This window comes from Myotis daubentonii, chromosome 11, assembly GCF_963259705.1.
Source record: "Myotis daubentonii chromosome 11, mMyoDau2.1, whole genome shotgun sequence".
In the NCBI taxonomy this organism is placed as follows: domain Eukaryota; kingdom Metazoa; phylum Chordata; class Mammalia; order Chiroptera; family Vespertilionidae; genus Myotis; species Myotis daubentonii.
The window spans coordinates 67,583,241-67,598,952 of NC_081850.1; the positions used below are offsets into that span (position 1 = coordinate 67,583,241).

The following is a 15,712-nucleotide window of genomic DNA, read 5'->3' on the forward strand; positions in this document are numbered from 1 at the left end:
TACACTCTAACCTGTCTAAGGTACAGTCTGTTTTGAAACAAGATAGCACCCCATCAGGTGTTCTAGATGGACACATTTAGTTAAATTTTGCTATTTTGCATCATGTTTTAGTCATGTAAAAAGTATGTAAATGTTGAATAACATGTTTATGAATCTAGTGAACAGTCTGAGTTGGATGATCTGCACCTCTCTGTGTTTAGGTTTTTTTGGTCTGAGTGGTGTTTGTACTTTCATATAACCACAAGTAAAAAGTCATTTCATGGGCATTTCCCTTATATTTAGAACCTGATGTTTAAATTACTGTGCAAAATGCCTAAGTATTTTAGCAAAGGTTTTAATTCTATTCTGCAAGACTAATTGCAAATTGTGGATAAGGATTTATAAGTTATCATTTAGGAATTGTAAATTTCAAGGTGTCAGTTTAAGAAATCCCTACTGTTAGAGGCTATAGTCCCCCTCCCTCCGCCCCCACTCCCAAAGGTATACTTTTCAGATTGCAGTTCTTTATTTGTAGAAAATGTGGATTTCTTTTGCTATGCCCTTGGCCATTTTGTGTTAATTTAGGTTTTATCCTCTTCCCATTTCTACAAAGAACTTGAGGCTGTAATGATGTCCCCATTTACTCTGGGCAGTCTGTTTCCCTTCTAATTATTGTGTGATCCTGAGAACGAATGCTGGATGCTCAGGGAATTGAAGAACAGAGAGTAAAACCACTGACCATATTAAACTTGCAGCAGCCAGAGCTTTTTAGACCCTGGCTGTTGACATGTTTGGAACATCGTTGCTGAAGTTCCTGGATATTAAATATCTTTATTGCAGGGCTGTGTCATAGCTACCAAGAGAGACACCACCCATCTACCAGGCCACTAAATTGCCCTCATTATCAAGAAGTGAGCCATTAAGTCCTCTTGTTACTATCTCTTCAGATTGTGGTCAACACATTGCATGTGTTTCCTTCATGTCGTTAAGGAAGCTGGGGCAGAGTAGAAAATGCCCGGCTTTGGTGTTGGAATGTCAGTTCTGCTACTTATTAGCTCTAGGACTTGGGTCAGGTCTCTTAATCTCTCTGGAACTCACCTTCCTAATCTGTAAAATGGAGAATTCCATGCTAATTTCCCGAGAGGATTAGAAATAATGTAGTGTATTAGTTAAGGTTCTTTTGGTTGCCAGAAGCCTAATATACAACATTGAGTAGTTCGAGCAAAATAGCAATGAACTGGAGTGTTTACTGGTAGCATAAGGAGGGTGTCGCAGATGCCAGGGGAGAGTCCAGCAGCCATGCCTGGGGAGAGAGAACCTGCACCAGGCCCATGGACAGCAGAAGCTTCACCCTAGGGCTCTGTCTTTTTATTTATTTATTTTGTTTTGTTTTTGTTAATCCTCACCTGAGGATATTTTTTTCCATTGATTTTTAGAGAGAGTGGAAGGAAGGGAAGGAAGGAAGGGAGAGAGAGAGAGAGAGAGAGAGAGAGAGAGAGAGAGAAACATCAATGTGAGAGAGTCATATCAGTTGGTTGCCTCCTGCACTCCCACACACCCACCTGTGACTGAGAATCTAACTCTCGACCCTCCAGTCTGTAGGCCGATGCTCTAACTAGTGAGCAACACTGGCCAGTGTTAGGACTCTGTCTTTGACATGAGTCACACCCAGCAACTCCCAGACTGATGGTGTTTCAGTTCACATTTCTGAATCTCTGGAGAGAATCATACTAGTTTCGTGAGGACCCAGGGTCTAGCTCGCAGAGGAGAGAGGGGTCTTCCCTCTCTCGTCCCTGTGTTTTAGGGACAGTTCTCAGATGGGCCAAGGGGATGGTGGTGAGCTGGCTGGGTGGTATTCTTGGGCTGCAGAGAACAAACTGCAGATCAGACACAGTAGATGCGTGGTGATCGTGTCTCCTGTGGGATGAGTGGCCTCCTGTCTGGGTTGTTTCTTGTTTGGAGGGACAGTGTGGAGGTTGCTCCTGCTCAGAGGTGCCTGTCCTTACTGACCTCCTGGCACCCCTCTGCCTCTATGCCAAGGAGACCCATTGGTTTGTCAGCTCTTTCTAATGGGGCATGATTCAACACAAGGGAATAGGTGATTGATGAAATGGCTCAAATGGCTCCAAAGAGTTCATTTATTTAACAAGGGTGAACATTTTGCTTCTAGGAAGATGTTGACTCACTCGGACTCCATTATGCAAAATATCCACAAGACTCTGTGCTCCTAAGATTCCTGTGGGTCCCTGTGTTGCCTCATAGATATTTAGTCATCAGGTCTGCACGTATTGTGGCAGCGTTTGACCTGTGCCAGGCACTGTGCTGCTCACAAGGAGCCCTCGGACCCACAAGCAGGTGGCTAGGCCTCTTGGGCAGGAATATCACGGGTGCGATGCTGTGTTCTCATTGTGTCCTGTCCGATGGCACATGATTTCAATTTGTCCCATTACTGGCCACGCTGACTGATAACTTTATGAAGATGGTGCCTGCCAGGTGTCTCAGCTATAGTTATTTTCATTCGTAATTAAGTATTTGTGTGTGTGTGTGTGTGTGTGTGTGTGTGTGTGTGTGTGTGAGGGTGTTCTGAATTTATGTAAATACCTTGATCTTTAAACTTTCACCCACTAGTTTCCTTTTATGTTTCTTGGCTGAATTATTAATTCCCACGATGGTTGGCAAACGGTGAGTTTTCTAATTCCATCATTCCTTCTACATTTGTTAGTTGTTGTTCTACTTTAAAGAAAAGCGCACTCTTCTTCCCATTTATTCATATCAATATGGACTCAAGAATTCATATTTTATTCAGTAGGTTATAATGTTACTGTTATTTATTTTGATGCTCAAATTATTCCAGAGTTGGCCTTTTCTTAAAAACATTTTTTTTTATTGATTTCTTTTTAACTTTAAGAGAACATTTTTTTTGATAAATCACAGAGGTAGAAGAAGTAATTCCTAGAAGAAATGGCCTTAGGAGAAAGTTATGGAGGTAAAGGAAGGGCCCTTGGCGCTTAGGCGTGAGGAAGATAATGGTAACATGCTGGGGCAGGGAGTGTGAGGGGGCAGGAGGGAGAAGAGGAAGGGGAAGGCAAAGGCAAAGGAAAAGGCACAGGCATGCTCCAGGAGGAGGAGTGCCTGATTTTTTTGTTTTGTTTTGTTTGTTTGTTTTTTTAGAGAGAGAGAGAGAGGAAGGGAGAGGGAAAGAGAGAGAGAAATGTCGAAGCATTGTTTGGCTGCCTCCTGCATGCCATCCACAGGGATCAAGCTCACAACCCAGCATGTGCCCTGACCAGGAATTGAACTGGCAATGTTTCAGTGCACGGGATGACACCCAACCAACTGAGCCATACAGGCCAGGGCCAGACGTGGCCTTTTCAAACTGGCTCCCTTGTCCTTCTGGAAACACACTGCATCATTATTTAAGCAATTCCATCTTTCCTGGCATTACAAAATTGTATTGTTCTTGATTTTCTTGCCCCAATACTGGCATTGGCCATTTCTCTCGGGATCCCTTCTAGTACACATTTAACTTTATCTGCTCTATAACTCCTCGAGGTGGTGATTATTGTCTACCATTTACAGATGGAATACCAAGGCTTCAGTAAATTACCTCCTAGGCCCCAGAACTGGTAAGAGGCAAAGACAAAATTGAACCTTAAAAATAAATTCATAGTGCCCTGGCTGGGTAACTCAGTTGGTTAGAGTGTCGTCTCGATACGAAAAGGTTGTGGGTTCGATCCTGGTCAGAGCACATACAAGAATCAACCAATGAATACATAAATAAATGGAACAATGAATCGATGTTTCTCCCTCTCTCTCTCCCCCACTTCCTCTCTCTAAAAAAAATCAATAAAATAAAAATTCACATTTGTGAGGGCTAATTCACAAAATTACATCCCCAGTGCATACATGAGGAAACTAAAGCTCATAGAGGTTTGTTAACTAGTTACCTGGGCTACGTAGCTGCAAGGTGCAGAGCTCCAGGCAGGTCTCTGTACTGGCAGCATCACTCCGTTCGGATGCCTGAAAGCACGACTCACTCGACCTCTTCTACTTGAATGTAAGCCCCTTATTCCTAATACTTGCCAGGTTTGGGTTTAGAAAATTTTTTTTTTGAACAAGAGCAGTGTGGAAAGGCATTCTCTGTAGTGTTGTGAAAATAATAACCAGAAGCTCTGAGGGATGGCTACTTGATGATGGGCAAATAGGGTAACTGTGATGGTTCTCTGTGATAGATATTTAGTGTTGGGAGCACAGCTCCACTTTATTCAGAGGGAAGTGATGGCCGGTCATTCCCCACTCCTCCTGCAGGTGGTGCTCACTGACCGTGGCCTGATCCAGAGCCCGGCACTAGGGATCACCTTTGTTTGGATTTAGAAACCAGAAGCACCCACCTAGGTTTGCATAATGTAAGGATGTGCTCTTTTAAAATTCATCTCTTAATGTCAGATACCCATTGTCATTTCCAGGAAAAGCAACAATTAGACTATGAAGAGCTGATTCAGGTCTTAAAGAAAGAGCAGGACATCTATGCCCGCCTGGTAAAATCTCTGCAGGACTCAGACAGGTAAGGGTTTCTGTTTGGACATCACACATATGTGAGTGTGAGCACTTATTTGAATAAGTGCTGGTTGTTTCTGAGGCAGCAAAGTTTGCCTAGGAAGCTCAAAGTGTTTGGATGGTGACTGCCTTTTTTAAGCCAGATATACCTATTTTCTAGCAAGAATTGTCTGACTCTTGACAACAAATTTAGGATTTTCACTCAGATTTTTATAATACATTATTATAGATTTAGAAGGTGCTTCTATGTATTATCTCCAGTGATCCTCACAGCAGTTCTGTGAGGTAAGTACTGTTATTCCTGTTTTCCATAAAGCATTTTCCATGAGCGGTTAAGCGACTTGTCCAAAGTCTTATGGGTGATGAGTGACAGAACCCCACAACTCACTCAAGTGACTTGTGTCTTTACAGAATTGCTGGGATGATTTGGTGCCTGGGAGTGTGGCGAGGAGAGTTGATTACAGGCTAGAGGTCTTGTCGTAGCCCTAGCTCTGTGTACCCAGGCAAGTGGCCTGTCCTGAGCCGCTGTTTGCCCATCTGTAAACACAGGGGTGGCCTCAGTGATTTCTCATAGTAAGCAATCATCTCTCTATGCACCAAGCAATCATCTCTCTATGCACCAACAGGTGAAAGGGATGATGTCTGGGGTTCATTTCAAAACAGCACAGAAGCAGAGGAAGTGGACAGAGATACTGTGGAACAAGGTTGCCATGGCTTCCTGGTTGGGGCTGGGGTGGGACTAGAGGGGCAAGGAGTGGAAGTCAGTTCTCGGAGGTGGTCAGGGTATTGTCCAGGCGTCTACAGTTTGGAACAACCAGAGCTCAGACCTCCCTGGCTCCCGAGCCTCTGCCCTTCCCGAGACGTCTCTCTTGAGAACTCGGACAGTTTTTACTTCCCTGGGACTTAGCTTTCTCTCGCTGGGCTCTATTGGGATTTGAGGCTGGGTAATATTTTGTTAGGAGGGGCTGTGCATTGTCTCATTTAGCAACAGCTCTGACTTTCTCCACCACATGCCGGGAGCTCCCTTCCACGCCCCAGTTGTGACAACTGTCAGTGTTGCAGATATTGCCACTTGTTCTCGGGCGCCAGGGTTGTTTCCAGATGGGAATCACTGATGTAACTCATGAGAATCAGACATTCGGCTTACAAATGTTATCTTTTGGGGGGAGTTTTCAGGATATGTGGAAGGAAGAAATAATGTGTTGAGTATTAAGTATGTGTTGGGCACTATGCTATGTTCTTTCCCATATAACACCTCATTTAATCCTCAAGACAATCTTGAAGGAAAGATACCACCCTGTTTTACAGAGGAGGAAATTAGGGCTAAGACCTGAGGTCATGGAGCTAGCTGTTGGTGGTTTGCCTTTTGGTGCTTGGGTCTCTGACTGCTCATTTCTGCCTCTTTCCCTACCATGTTCCAGAGAGAGGAAAGCACAGGGCTTTTGCTTCCTTTGCTTCTTTTGTTCCACCAAATCCCTGCACCTTGAAAAGACTCTGGAGTTGGGGAAACATAAATAATAGACAGGGGCGCAGCAGCGAATGGAAGAGGGAGCGAAGCAGTTAGCTTTCCCAGCCCTAATCGCACGAGCTTTGCTAAAACAATCTCCTTTTTTCTTTTTCCCTGGTTAAATGTGTCTGCAGCCCAGCCGTATCCAAGCGCGTGCTGCGCTGTGACACTCTGGAAGGTTTTCCATCAGCCTGACAAATTGGTCATTATGATTGTCTTGAAATGGAAGTAGGTACAAGTTGCTGGTAGGGCCCCTGGCTTTGCAAGAAGACGGCTTCACAATGAGCCATCGTCAAAGCAGTGAGCATAGAAGATTAGACATAATGGTTTATTTTCCTTCCAATATATGTTGATTTATGTGTGCAGTCCGGTGGATGGAGCTGAAAGAAATTTGTGAAGGAGAAGTGGGGCTTGAGTCTGCAGCACATATACTTAGAGCAATAGCTTGTATCTGTTTCGGGGTGTGGACTCCTTTTGAAAAGTCTGATGAAAGCTTACAGGCTCTCTTCCTAGAAAAAGCCACATAGACGGTTCCAAAGTGCTGATGGACACTCTCAGGGAACGATGGGTCAGATGCTGGAAGGGAGTGATACATTACTTGGTGTCCGAAAAAGGAGGCTTTCTGACGGGTTAGTGTGTTTTGGTAGTCTCGAGAAATGTTCATATAGTTTGACTGTCATTGCACTGCTGGGAACTTGTCTTAAGAAACTAACCTGAGTGTGGAACAAGGCTTAGGCACCGAGTTCAGTGAAGCGTGTTTATGTTACTCCGATTTCGGCTGGGGTCTCTGTTCCTCTGGGAGCTGGGGTAACAGTTCAGACCTCTGCTGTGTGCACAGCAGTAGGAGTTCACAGTCCTTCCTGTGGACGTGCATGGCCCAATTAGGAGCCACTAACCATGTGCCTATTTAAGTTTAAATTTTAAAAAATTAGGCATTTAGTTCTTTGGTGTGCTAGTCACAGTTCAAACTCAAACTCTCTGTAGGCGCTTTTAGCTCGTGGCTGCTGTATTAGATAGTGCAGATACCGAACATTTCCATCAGAGGGATTCTGTTGGACAGTCCTCCCCAAGGTCAATGCCATTTCTGGGAGGTGTGCATTTTCATGGCCTCCTCTGAGTTCCAGGTTGCTCTCTATATAGCTTAGCACGGTGGCACAGTGACCCTGAGTCATACTTGGCTCCCCCTCCTAAGATAACCCATTCCACCATGTATTTGGGCGGGGCTGACCAACCACAGTGGAGTTCTGTTGGTCTTTAAATTGGTCCTTCCCTCCCTCTTTTTATTGACTTTCTTTGTTCTTTATTTTTCTCCTTTCCTGTCCCTCGCCCTTACCCTATACTACCTCTTTTTGGAGTGACACACAGACATTCTCTCTTGTCTCCTCGCTTCTGAAGCCTGGGGGCCAGGTGACACTGGGCTCCGGAGAGCCTCCCTTTTTATGCCCAAGCCCTCACAGGCGTTTCCCAACAGAGACATTCTGCAGAGTTAAACTATTTCACTTATTTCCATCTGTAGCAAAAGCCTGGAAGTGATCCCGATGCACACCGATAGGGGAGGAGTTAATGCTACAGAGCCAAAAAGTGATGTTTGCAAACAATTTTCAAATGTGTAGGGAAATATTTAAGTGAGGAACACACAACTTAGCATTGTATGTCCATTTCAACCTTGTAATAATACTCGGGGGGAAAGATTGGGAGGAAATACAGTCTGCCAAGTGTTAATTGGTAGTGGGATCATGGTAATTTTTGTTTTCTTTATTCTTTTGTCTTATATTTTCAATTTCCTATAATAAACATATTTACTTTTATAACCAGAAACAACCACAAATGACATAAAAATCAAAGGGAAGGCTGGCAGAGTTTTGCATCTTAAAGCACAAACAGGTTTGTTTTTTAATTTCTGTTGTCTTATTTTACCAAGTGTCAGCAACCTGCAGGCTGAGTTAAACAGCATCCTTGCGCTGCGGAAGCAGCTGGAGCGGGATGTGCTCACCTATCAGAATCTGCAAAAGACGCTGGAGGAGCAGATCAGTGAAATACGGAGGCGGGAAGGTACACGCTCTTGTATTTATTTCTCTTTGGTTTTTCCACTTGGAGGACTGGGACTGGACTCTAAGGGAGTCCTAAACTCCAGTAGGACACGAGTCACCACAGGATTTCATCTGCGGGTCCTTTTTCGTGGTGACAGTGTTTTCTCTCCCAGTCTGTAGCCGTCTGGCTTCGGTCTTCATAGTGGAAGACCCAGCAAATGTGTGAATTCTGCAGAGCTCTGCTGCAGGACTGCTTCCCTCTGCCTCTCCCGGGTTCTGTAGCATGTGATACTTCTAATTCCAGGTCACCTTGGAACCTTACAATACCCCTTACAACAGCCCTGGCCGCCCAGAACGTCCGGGCTCTGCCTCCCACAGCACCCCATGCAGAGCCCGGACTACAGACACATGAGGGTGAGGTTGCTGCTTCATATTCAAACACTGCTTTTTGCATTGTTGTGACCACAGTGGACTCATTTAGGGAGGGCTGCAAGATGAGGGTCCCGTGGTTCTTGTATTGCTGTGCTTCTCACAGGAATGTTTGGCCCTCTCCCTTCCTAGAACCTGAGCCCCTTAGCGTCTGGCTTGGAATCTTCTCCCTTTCTGTATCTCTAGCCTGGCATGTGTGGGATAAATTGGTAATAGTGGTGGGCTTGCCATTTCTTGAGCAACTACTATGTACAAGACACAGTGCCAGGCAATTAACTTCTCATCCCTGATCCTGACAATTATCCCGTTAGGTAGAGTAGGTATTGGCTTTATTTTACAGATGAAGAAATGAGGCTCAGGGGTGGAGTGGGACTTGGTTTACCCAGATGTGAGCCAGGACATCTTCCTTTGAAGTGCAGCTCTTCCTAGTGCATTAAGTGTAGCAGCTGTTACCCCGTGTGTTAAATGAGGTCATGTCTGTGGATGTGCCTCACTCAGTAAACAGCCTGCCCCTTCCCTGCGCCTTCCCTCCCTATTAGAATGTGACCTTTGCTGCAGAGCAGCAATTTCAGCCGTTTTCATCTCACGGCACATAAACTAACTATAACATTCTGCAGCACACCAAAAATATATTTTTTTTTGCTGATCTAACAACAACAACAAAAGGGTATAATTTTGGTTTATTCACACCACTGGACGGCTATTGTTGTGTTGGCTGTTGTCATTTTTTTATTTGACAATCTAAGGGGAAAGAGGTCAGTGCCCCTGACTACATAGTCGGGTATTGCATGTTTTAAACATTCTTGCGGAACACTGGTTGAAGACGGCTGCTGCAGAGCAAGCGGGCCCTTATGTAGGTGACTCGACTCTCTTATCTAAGATGTAGCAGGCATTTTCTGCACTGGGTATGTTTGCTACCATGGAGGCTCTGGGGCCAGTAAAAAATACATTAGGCATTTATTTCCCTTGAGTTCTACCCTTGAAGGTCACATCTAATTTTCCTGTATTCTCACCTAAACAGAATCATTCCCTCCTTTAAACTGAAATCACCATTTTCTTGTGCCACTCAGGCACAACACTTGATATGCAAATTATAATTCAGAATTGGCTACAGTGAAAGCTTCTGCAGCCCATGATGAAACCACACTTTGAGACATCAGCCTGTAGAGAAAGAAGGGAAAATTACTTTTGCTCCAAAGCTTAGACTCCCTATGCGTACTTCTGTCCCTCTGTCCCCACCCCCACCCAATTCAAACTGCCAGAGATGGATTGCACTGGGACTGATCTGGGAAGGATCTATTTCTGATTTTCTTTTTCTCCTCCTGCCACTTTGTTTTCTTTTTAGCAGAAGAACCATTTTCATTTTATAGTGATCAAACATCTTATCTAAGTATTTGCCTTGAAGAGCACAATCGGTTTCAAGTGGAGCATTTTTCTCAAGAAGAACTTAAGAAAAAGGTATTTGCCTGTTACTTTCAATGCTCTTTTGGTTATTTGTTGTCTCTTGGGTTCCTGATCAGAGGTGTAAGATTCTCAAACCCCCTTTCTCTCCTTTCTTCCCTCTCCTCCCTGCTTGCCTTTGCTCCTTCACGTGCGTTAGCTGGAGAGCCCTCCCCAGGTCTGATACACTCCTTAGGCTCAAGGACCAGCCCAGCTCGAGCTGCTGTAGGACATGCTCTCCAGTCCCTCCACGTAGAGTTGGGCCACCTTTCCCTCAGGTCGCTCACCTCTCTTCTTGTACCAGGCACATCGATTCCCTTCGCATGCGGGCCTGCAATTGTCGGGGTGTTGTCTATTTCCTCTGCTAGGCCAAGAGCACCCCATTTATCTGTAGTTTTCCAGTACCTGGCACACGTAGTGGGAGTTAATAGATGCTTTTTGAAAGAATAAACGTTCAAGTTTGATCAATAACTCTTTTTTAAAACTAAAAAGGTTTTTCAATCTGTTGATTGTTGGTGTGGTTAGAATGGTTTAATATTTCAAGGTTCTAAGAATAGAATAAGAATAGGAAGTGTGAGCTCAGAGGAGACTGTTTTATTGTAAAATTATCATACTTGTATGACAGATTCAGTTTCTGTCTTGGAATAACTTACATTCTGATAGAGTGAATAGACTTGTAAATAAGGAATTGCAATGGGGAGTGCAGGGGTTGCTGTAATAGGCAGATGTGCAGGGTGTGGAGGTAGCAGAGAAGGAAAGGTTAACTGTTGGGGTTGGGGAGAAAGCGTCTCAGCATAAGTGAGGCCCTGAAGTGGATTTTGAAGAATGGATAGGAGTTTATCTGGGTAGAGGGCTTTTTTAGCAGAAAAGGGGAAATAGCCAGTGTAAGGCACAGAAGTAAGAAATACTAGTAGAAAGGAGAACTGTGAAAATTTCAGTATTGTGGGAGGAGTAAAGCAAGGAGCATGAGGCATTTTTATGTTTGAAGGTAAAGAAAACGGGACGATATAGCTGCTACTAGTACCTACTGTGGCTGTGTTAAGGCAGGAAGTTGTTCATTTGGTTGGCATGTAGTAAGTGTCACATAGTGTTTATAGGATCAGAATATCTTATATTTCCCATTATAACCTTGAGGATCGGGTTCAGTTTGTACTCAGGTGTTGGTGTATTTTGGACGTCTGCTATAGATAGTCTGGGTGGGTAGGATTTCCCACTTAACAAGTAAAGAAGTCCTTGGGAAGTTACTGGCCATTGGGATTTGAAACTTGCTGGGAACAAAGGTGGTGTCTGCTCAATTGCTTCTGTACCTGGCCTAGCAAGGCCTGTACCTTAAGGGGGAGCACTGGGCTGGGAGCGTCCGGATCTCAGCTCCAGCCTGGCTGTGCCTCTGTGGAGGCAGCTGCCCTTTCCCACATGGCGAGGCGCGTTGGCTGTTACCTGCCATTTGTTCTCCAGGCACCCCCAGCTGTGGGACCTTGGGCAGTGAAGGTCTTTCCACCTCAGGCTCTTCATTGTAAAATGGGGATAATTATACTAGTCTATCCACCTCCTCAAGATTTTTGAAAAGAATAATCGACTCAAGCTTGTGGGAGTATTTTAGTAGCTGTAAATTGCTTTGTAATTGAAGACTATTATTATTACTGACACTGCTAGGTAAGTGTACAAAGAAGGCGATGCTGTAAAGTAAGGCTCTGACAGTCTCAGAAACTTCATTCTCGGGCATTTTCCTCCCAGGGGCCTCAAGTACGAGGTAGTGTTAACTGTTATTAGACTGTACCAAGGACTTTAGTGCACTGTGACCATGATCTGACTCAATTCTCGCAGTAACCCATTCCACAGATGAGGAATTGGAGGCTTAGCTTAGGCCACTTGCCCAGCACCTCTGCTGTGAAGTGCTGGCTCTGGGATTAGAGGACAGGCATGCTGGTGTTTTCCCCCAACTGTCCCCAGGGCAGCCTGAAGCCTGGAATCAGACCGCCTGGTTCTCCAAGCTGTGCTGCTGAAAGGTCTGCTCAGTAGGAAGGGCTGTGCCCAGGAGTGTGGTCCTGGGAAGCTGAAGTCTGCTTGTGGGTATCCAGTTCTCTCTCCTACCTTCTAGGTCAGCGACCTCATACAGCTCGTGAAGGAACTGTATACAGACAACCAGCACCTGAAGAAAACCATCTTTGACCTCTCCTGCCTGGGCTTCCAGGGGGATGACAGACTTGAGTCAACAGAACAAGTGGAGGTAAGAAAAACCGACCTTGTCATGTGGTAATTACAAAAAAAAACAACCCCCCAGATTTCTCAAGACTGCGCCTGTCCTGGGGAGCCTCTAGAGAAATTCCTTCGGCCATGGTTGGGGTTTGAGGGCCCTCTCGGGTCAGCAGGTCTGTCCACAGGCTTCCTCAGTTTGGGCCATGTTTGTGCGGACACGATCAGAACATTGTGATGCCTTTGACTCCAAGCCTGGCCCTGAGGTCTGTGCTGCAGATGGCACATCTGGAAGAGAGGTGCAGTCTGAGGGATTGGAGAGTTGCCAAATCACCCAGATAATTTGGGTAGTGTAGATGCAGCCTGTAGTTCCCTGGGATTGTGTTCCGAGGGAGAGAGGCCCATTCTGTTAGTTTGCTCTGGGGAAGGACCAGGGAAGCCTTGTTCACCCTGATGACTTCTGGTCTCTGCTCATCTTTGTGATGTGTTGCCTTTGATGTTCTCTGTTCTCAGCCCGTGGTGTACAATGGGAGGACCCCAAAGTGTGACAGTGAGGCAGAGTTTGTTGTTTCCTCCCTTTTGCCCCTAACTTGGCCCAACTCTCCGCTTGAAGAGCCTTACCCCCTGCATCTATTAGCCTTTTCCGGAAGACGAATTGTTCTCCTGAAATGCAGGTGGGCCTGTTTGGGGCCCTGGAATCTTCTTGGTCAGAGTTGTCTTGAACCAGCCTGGCATGTCATGTCAATGGACGTCTCATTGCCACATCATTTCTGGGGAAAGATTTGTCGGCTTTAAGCTGTCTCCTCCCACCTTCCACGTGGGAAATGCTCAAAGGTATCGAAGCTGCGCTGGCCATCTGCTGTCTTGGAGAGGGACTGTTACTGATCTAAGCCTCCCGGGCTCTGGAGCATTTTGAAAACCAAGAATATCGGCGATTCATTTAGGGAGAAACAAGTCTCTTGGCTTCTTTTCTCCAAGGCAGCATTTTTAATAAGCAGCTCATTCTTCACCTACTTCATTTGAGTGGTAAATGGCAAGTTTGTTTGTTCATTTGTCCTTTGAAAAATCTGTTCAATGTCCCATTGTGTCCTTTGGAGAACAGAGGCCTTTTCCTCTCCCCACTCTGAGGTCTTCATACCAGCCGGTTCAGATTTGAGTAATATGTCAGATTGCACTTCAATTGGATGCTCCCTGTGAGTAACCTTGTCCTTTGTAGCATAGTTCCCGCCATCCCCGCAATGGGAAGGGGGTGTTCCCACAACAACCTTGAGCCCAGGGAGGAGAAGTTAGGGGTGAGGGTGGGTGACAAGGAGGGGCAGCTGCCTCCCTGGGAGGGCGCCTGGTTCTCCTTTGTGAGAAGGAGGCAGGAACACTGGATGTGCTTGTGTCCACGCCTCTTCTGAGCAGCAGGGCTTGCAGAGTGGGGCTGGCACCGATCCTGCTCTCTGGGAGCCTAGAAATTAGAAAAGGAAAACAACGAAGGCAAATACAGTTGTATGATAAATTCGGTATTTTTCTCCAATATTTAATTAACCCACAGCATTACCCAATACTTGGAAAACAGAGAAAAGAAATCACCCCATAATCCTGTCACTTGAAAACACTCACAGTTAACTCGCATTTTGGCATCTTTCCTTCTCTGTTTGTGTGTATGGACACGTGCATGCCCACAAGACATCTATACAGTTTTGTTTTTTGTGTTTTTCCAGTCACTGTTATGTTATAGCATCTTATGAATGCACTGAAATTTAACTAACTGCCTCACTGTTGCTGAACATGGAGATTGTTTTCAGTGATTCACTATTTAAATTTACCTGCTGAGTGCTTTTGGACTCAAATCTTTTCTGGGTTTAGGATTTTTTCCCTTAGGCTTTATTTCCAGATATGTAGTTACTAGGTCTGAAGTACAAATACTATTAGATATAGATATAAAATAGGCATATCATTTATTTTTATATGCCCTCCTGCCACAACTTTTAATTTGACAAAGGGGTCCAAATAGTAGGAGGCCCTTGATGACAGTTGGTCGGGTTCATCTTCAAAATGGTTGCTGTGGCGTGGATTCCCTCCAGCTGCTGCAGCCCGCTGCTGCCCTGTGTCTGGCAGTTTACTTCAGACCACCCACAAAGACCATGCACAGGTGTTCTTTTGTTTTACAGTGCATTTAAAATCTCTCATGAGGTTGCTCCTATTTCTTTACATTTATTTACTGGTTATTAATTTATGTATTAGAGAAAAATGTGGTTGAGAATTGACATACAGGCCCAGCTGGGTGACTCAGTTGGAGCGATGGTCTGTGCACCAAAAAGGTTGCAGGTTCAATTCCTGGTCAGGGCACATGCCTAGATTGTGGGTTTGATCCCCTGTATGTATTGACGGGAGGCAACCGATTGATGTTTCTCTTGTACATTGATATTTTTCTTTCTCTTTCTCTCTCTCTACCTTCCCCTCTCTCTCAAAATCAATAAAAAATATCACCAGGGGGTGGGGGCGGGTTAGAAGGGGTCAATAGGGGAAAAATGGGAGATATGTGATACTTTCAACAATAAAGATTAAAAAAAACCCGTGGGTGAGCATTTAAATAAGGAGATAGAGAGAATTGACAAACAGTAGTGATTTGAGCAGACTATAATCAGGGTAGTCTCACAATCTAGATTTTTTTATTTATGTTTTATTTTTAATTTTTATTTTTTTAAATATATTTCATTGATTTTTTACAGAGAGGAAGGGAGAGAGAGAGAGATAGTTAGAAACATCGATGAGAGAGAAACATCGATCAGCTGCCTCCTGCACATCTCCCACTGGGGATATGCCCGCAACCCAGGTACATGCCCTTGACCGGAATCGAACCTGGGACCTTTCAGTCCGCAAGCCGACGCTCTATCCACTGAGCCAAACCGGTTTCGGCACAATCTAGATTTTTTTAACATTTCCCACCTGCCCATCATCACTCAGCTTATCTTTTTGATAAATTTTAATGTACAAACATCAGTACACTTTCCCCTAAGTGCTCCAACATGCTTATCTTTAACTTTAATATGTTTTGTAGTCATTTTTTCTTTAAGGTTAAATTTGCATACAGTGAAATGAATAAACTGTAAGTCTACATTTGCTAACTTTTACAAATGTATGTCCTTTGCAACCCCAATCCCTAGGAAGATCATGGCCCTTCTAATCAATCCCCACCCTCACCCTGTCCACTTCTCTCATCTTGTTCTCCTGGATTAGTTGTGCCTGGACTGTGCCTTCACATAAATGGAACCATAAAGGATGCTTTCTTTTGTGTAATGCTTTTTTACTCAGCATGTTTTTGAGATTTGTCCATGTTGTTACATGAATCAACAGTTTATTTCTTTTTATTGCTCAGTAGTATTCTAATATATGAATAAGTTACAGTATGTTTATTCATTTTGCTATTGATGAACATTTGGATTATTTCTGGGTTTTGGATATTGTTATAAAAGCTGATAGGAATATTCATATGCAAACCTTTATGTGGACATGTTTCTTGTTCTCTTGATGAATACCTAGGAGTGGGATTCCTGGATCATTGGGTTATTGGTTTTATAAGAAATTG

The 15,712-nt window shown here is 44.5% G+C and overlaps 1 protein-coding gene across 10 annotated transcripts in view; it reads left to right on the forward strand.

The window, feature by feature from the left end:
* The window catches only part of CDK5RAP2 (CDK5 regulatory subunit associated protein 2), a 155,381-nt gene that overhangs the window by 78,060 nt on the left and 61,609 nt on the right, over nt 1-15,712 (forward strand). For 7 of the 10 annotated variants that reach the window (XM_059657826.1, XM_059657825.1, XM_059657820.1 and 4 more), the window contains 4 exons: nt 4,446-4,543; nt 7,965-8,095; nt 9,848-9,960; nt 12,041-12,169. In XM_059657826.1, coding sequence (XP_059513809.1) covers nt 4,446-4,543; nt 7,965-8,095; nt 9,848-9,960; nt 12,041-12,169 — 471 coding nt within the window. The remainder of the gene's footprint in view (nt 1-4,445; nt 4,544-7,964; nt 8,096-9,847; nt 9,961-12,040; nt 12,170-15,712) is intronic. The other 3 variants (XM_059657821.1, XM_059657824.1, XM_059657829.1) reach the window with 1 other exon arrangement.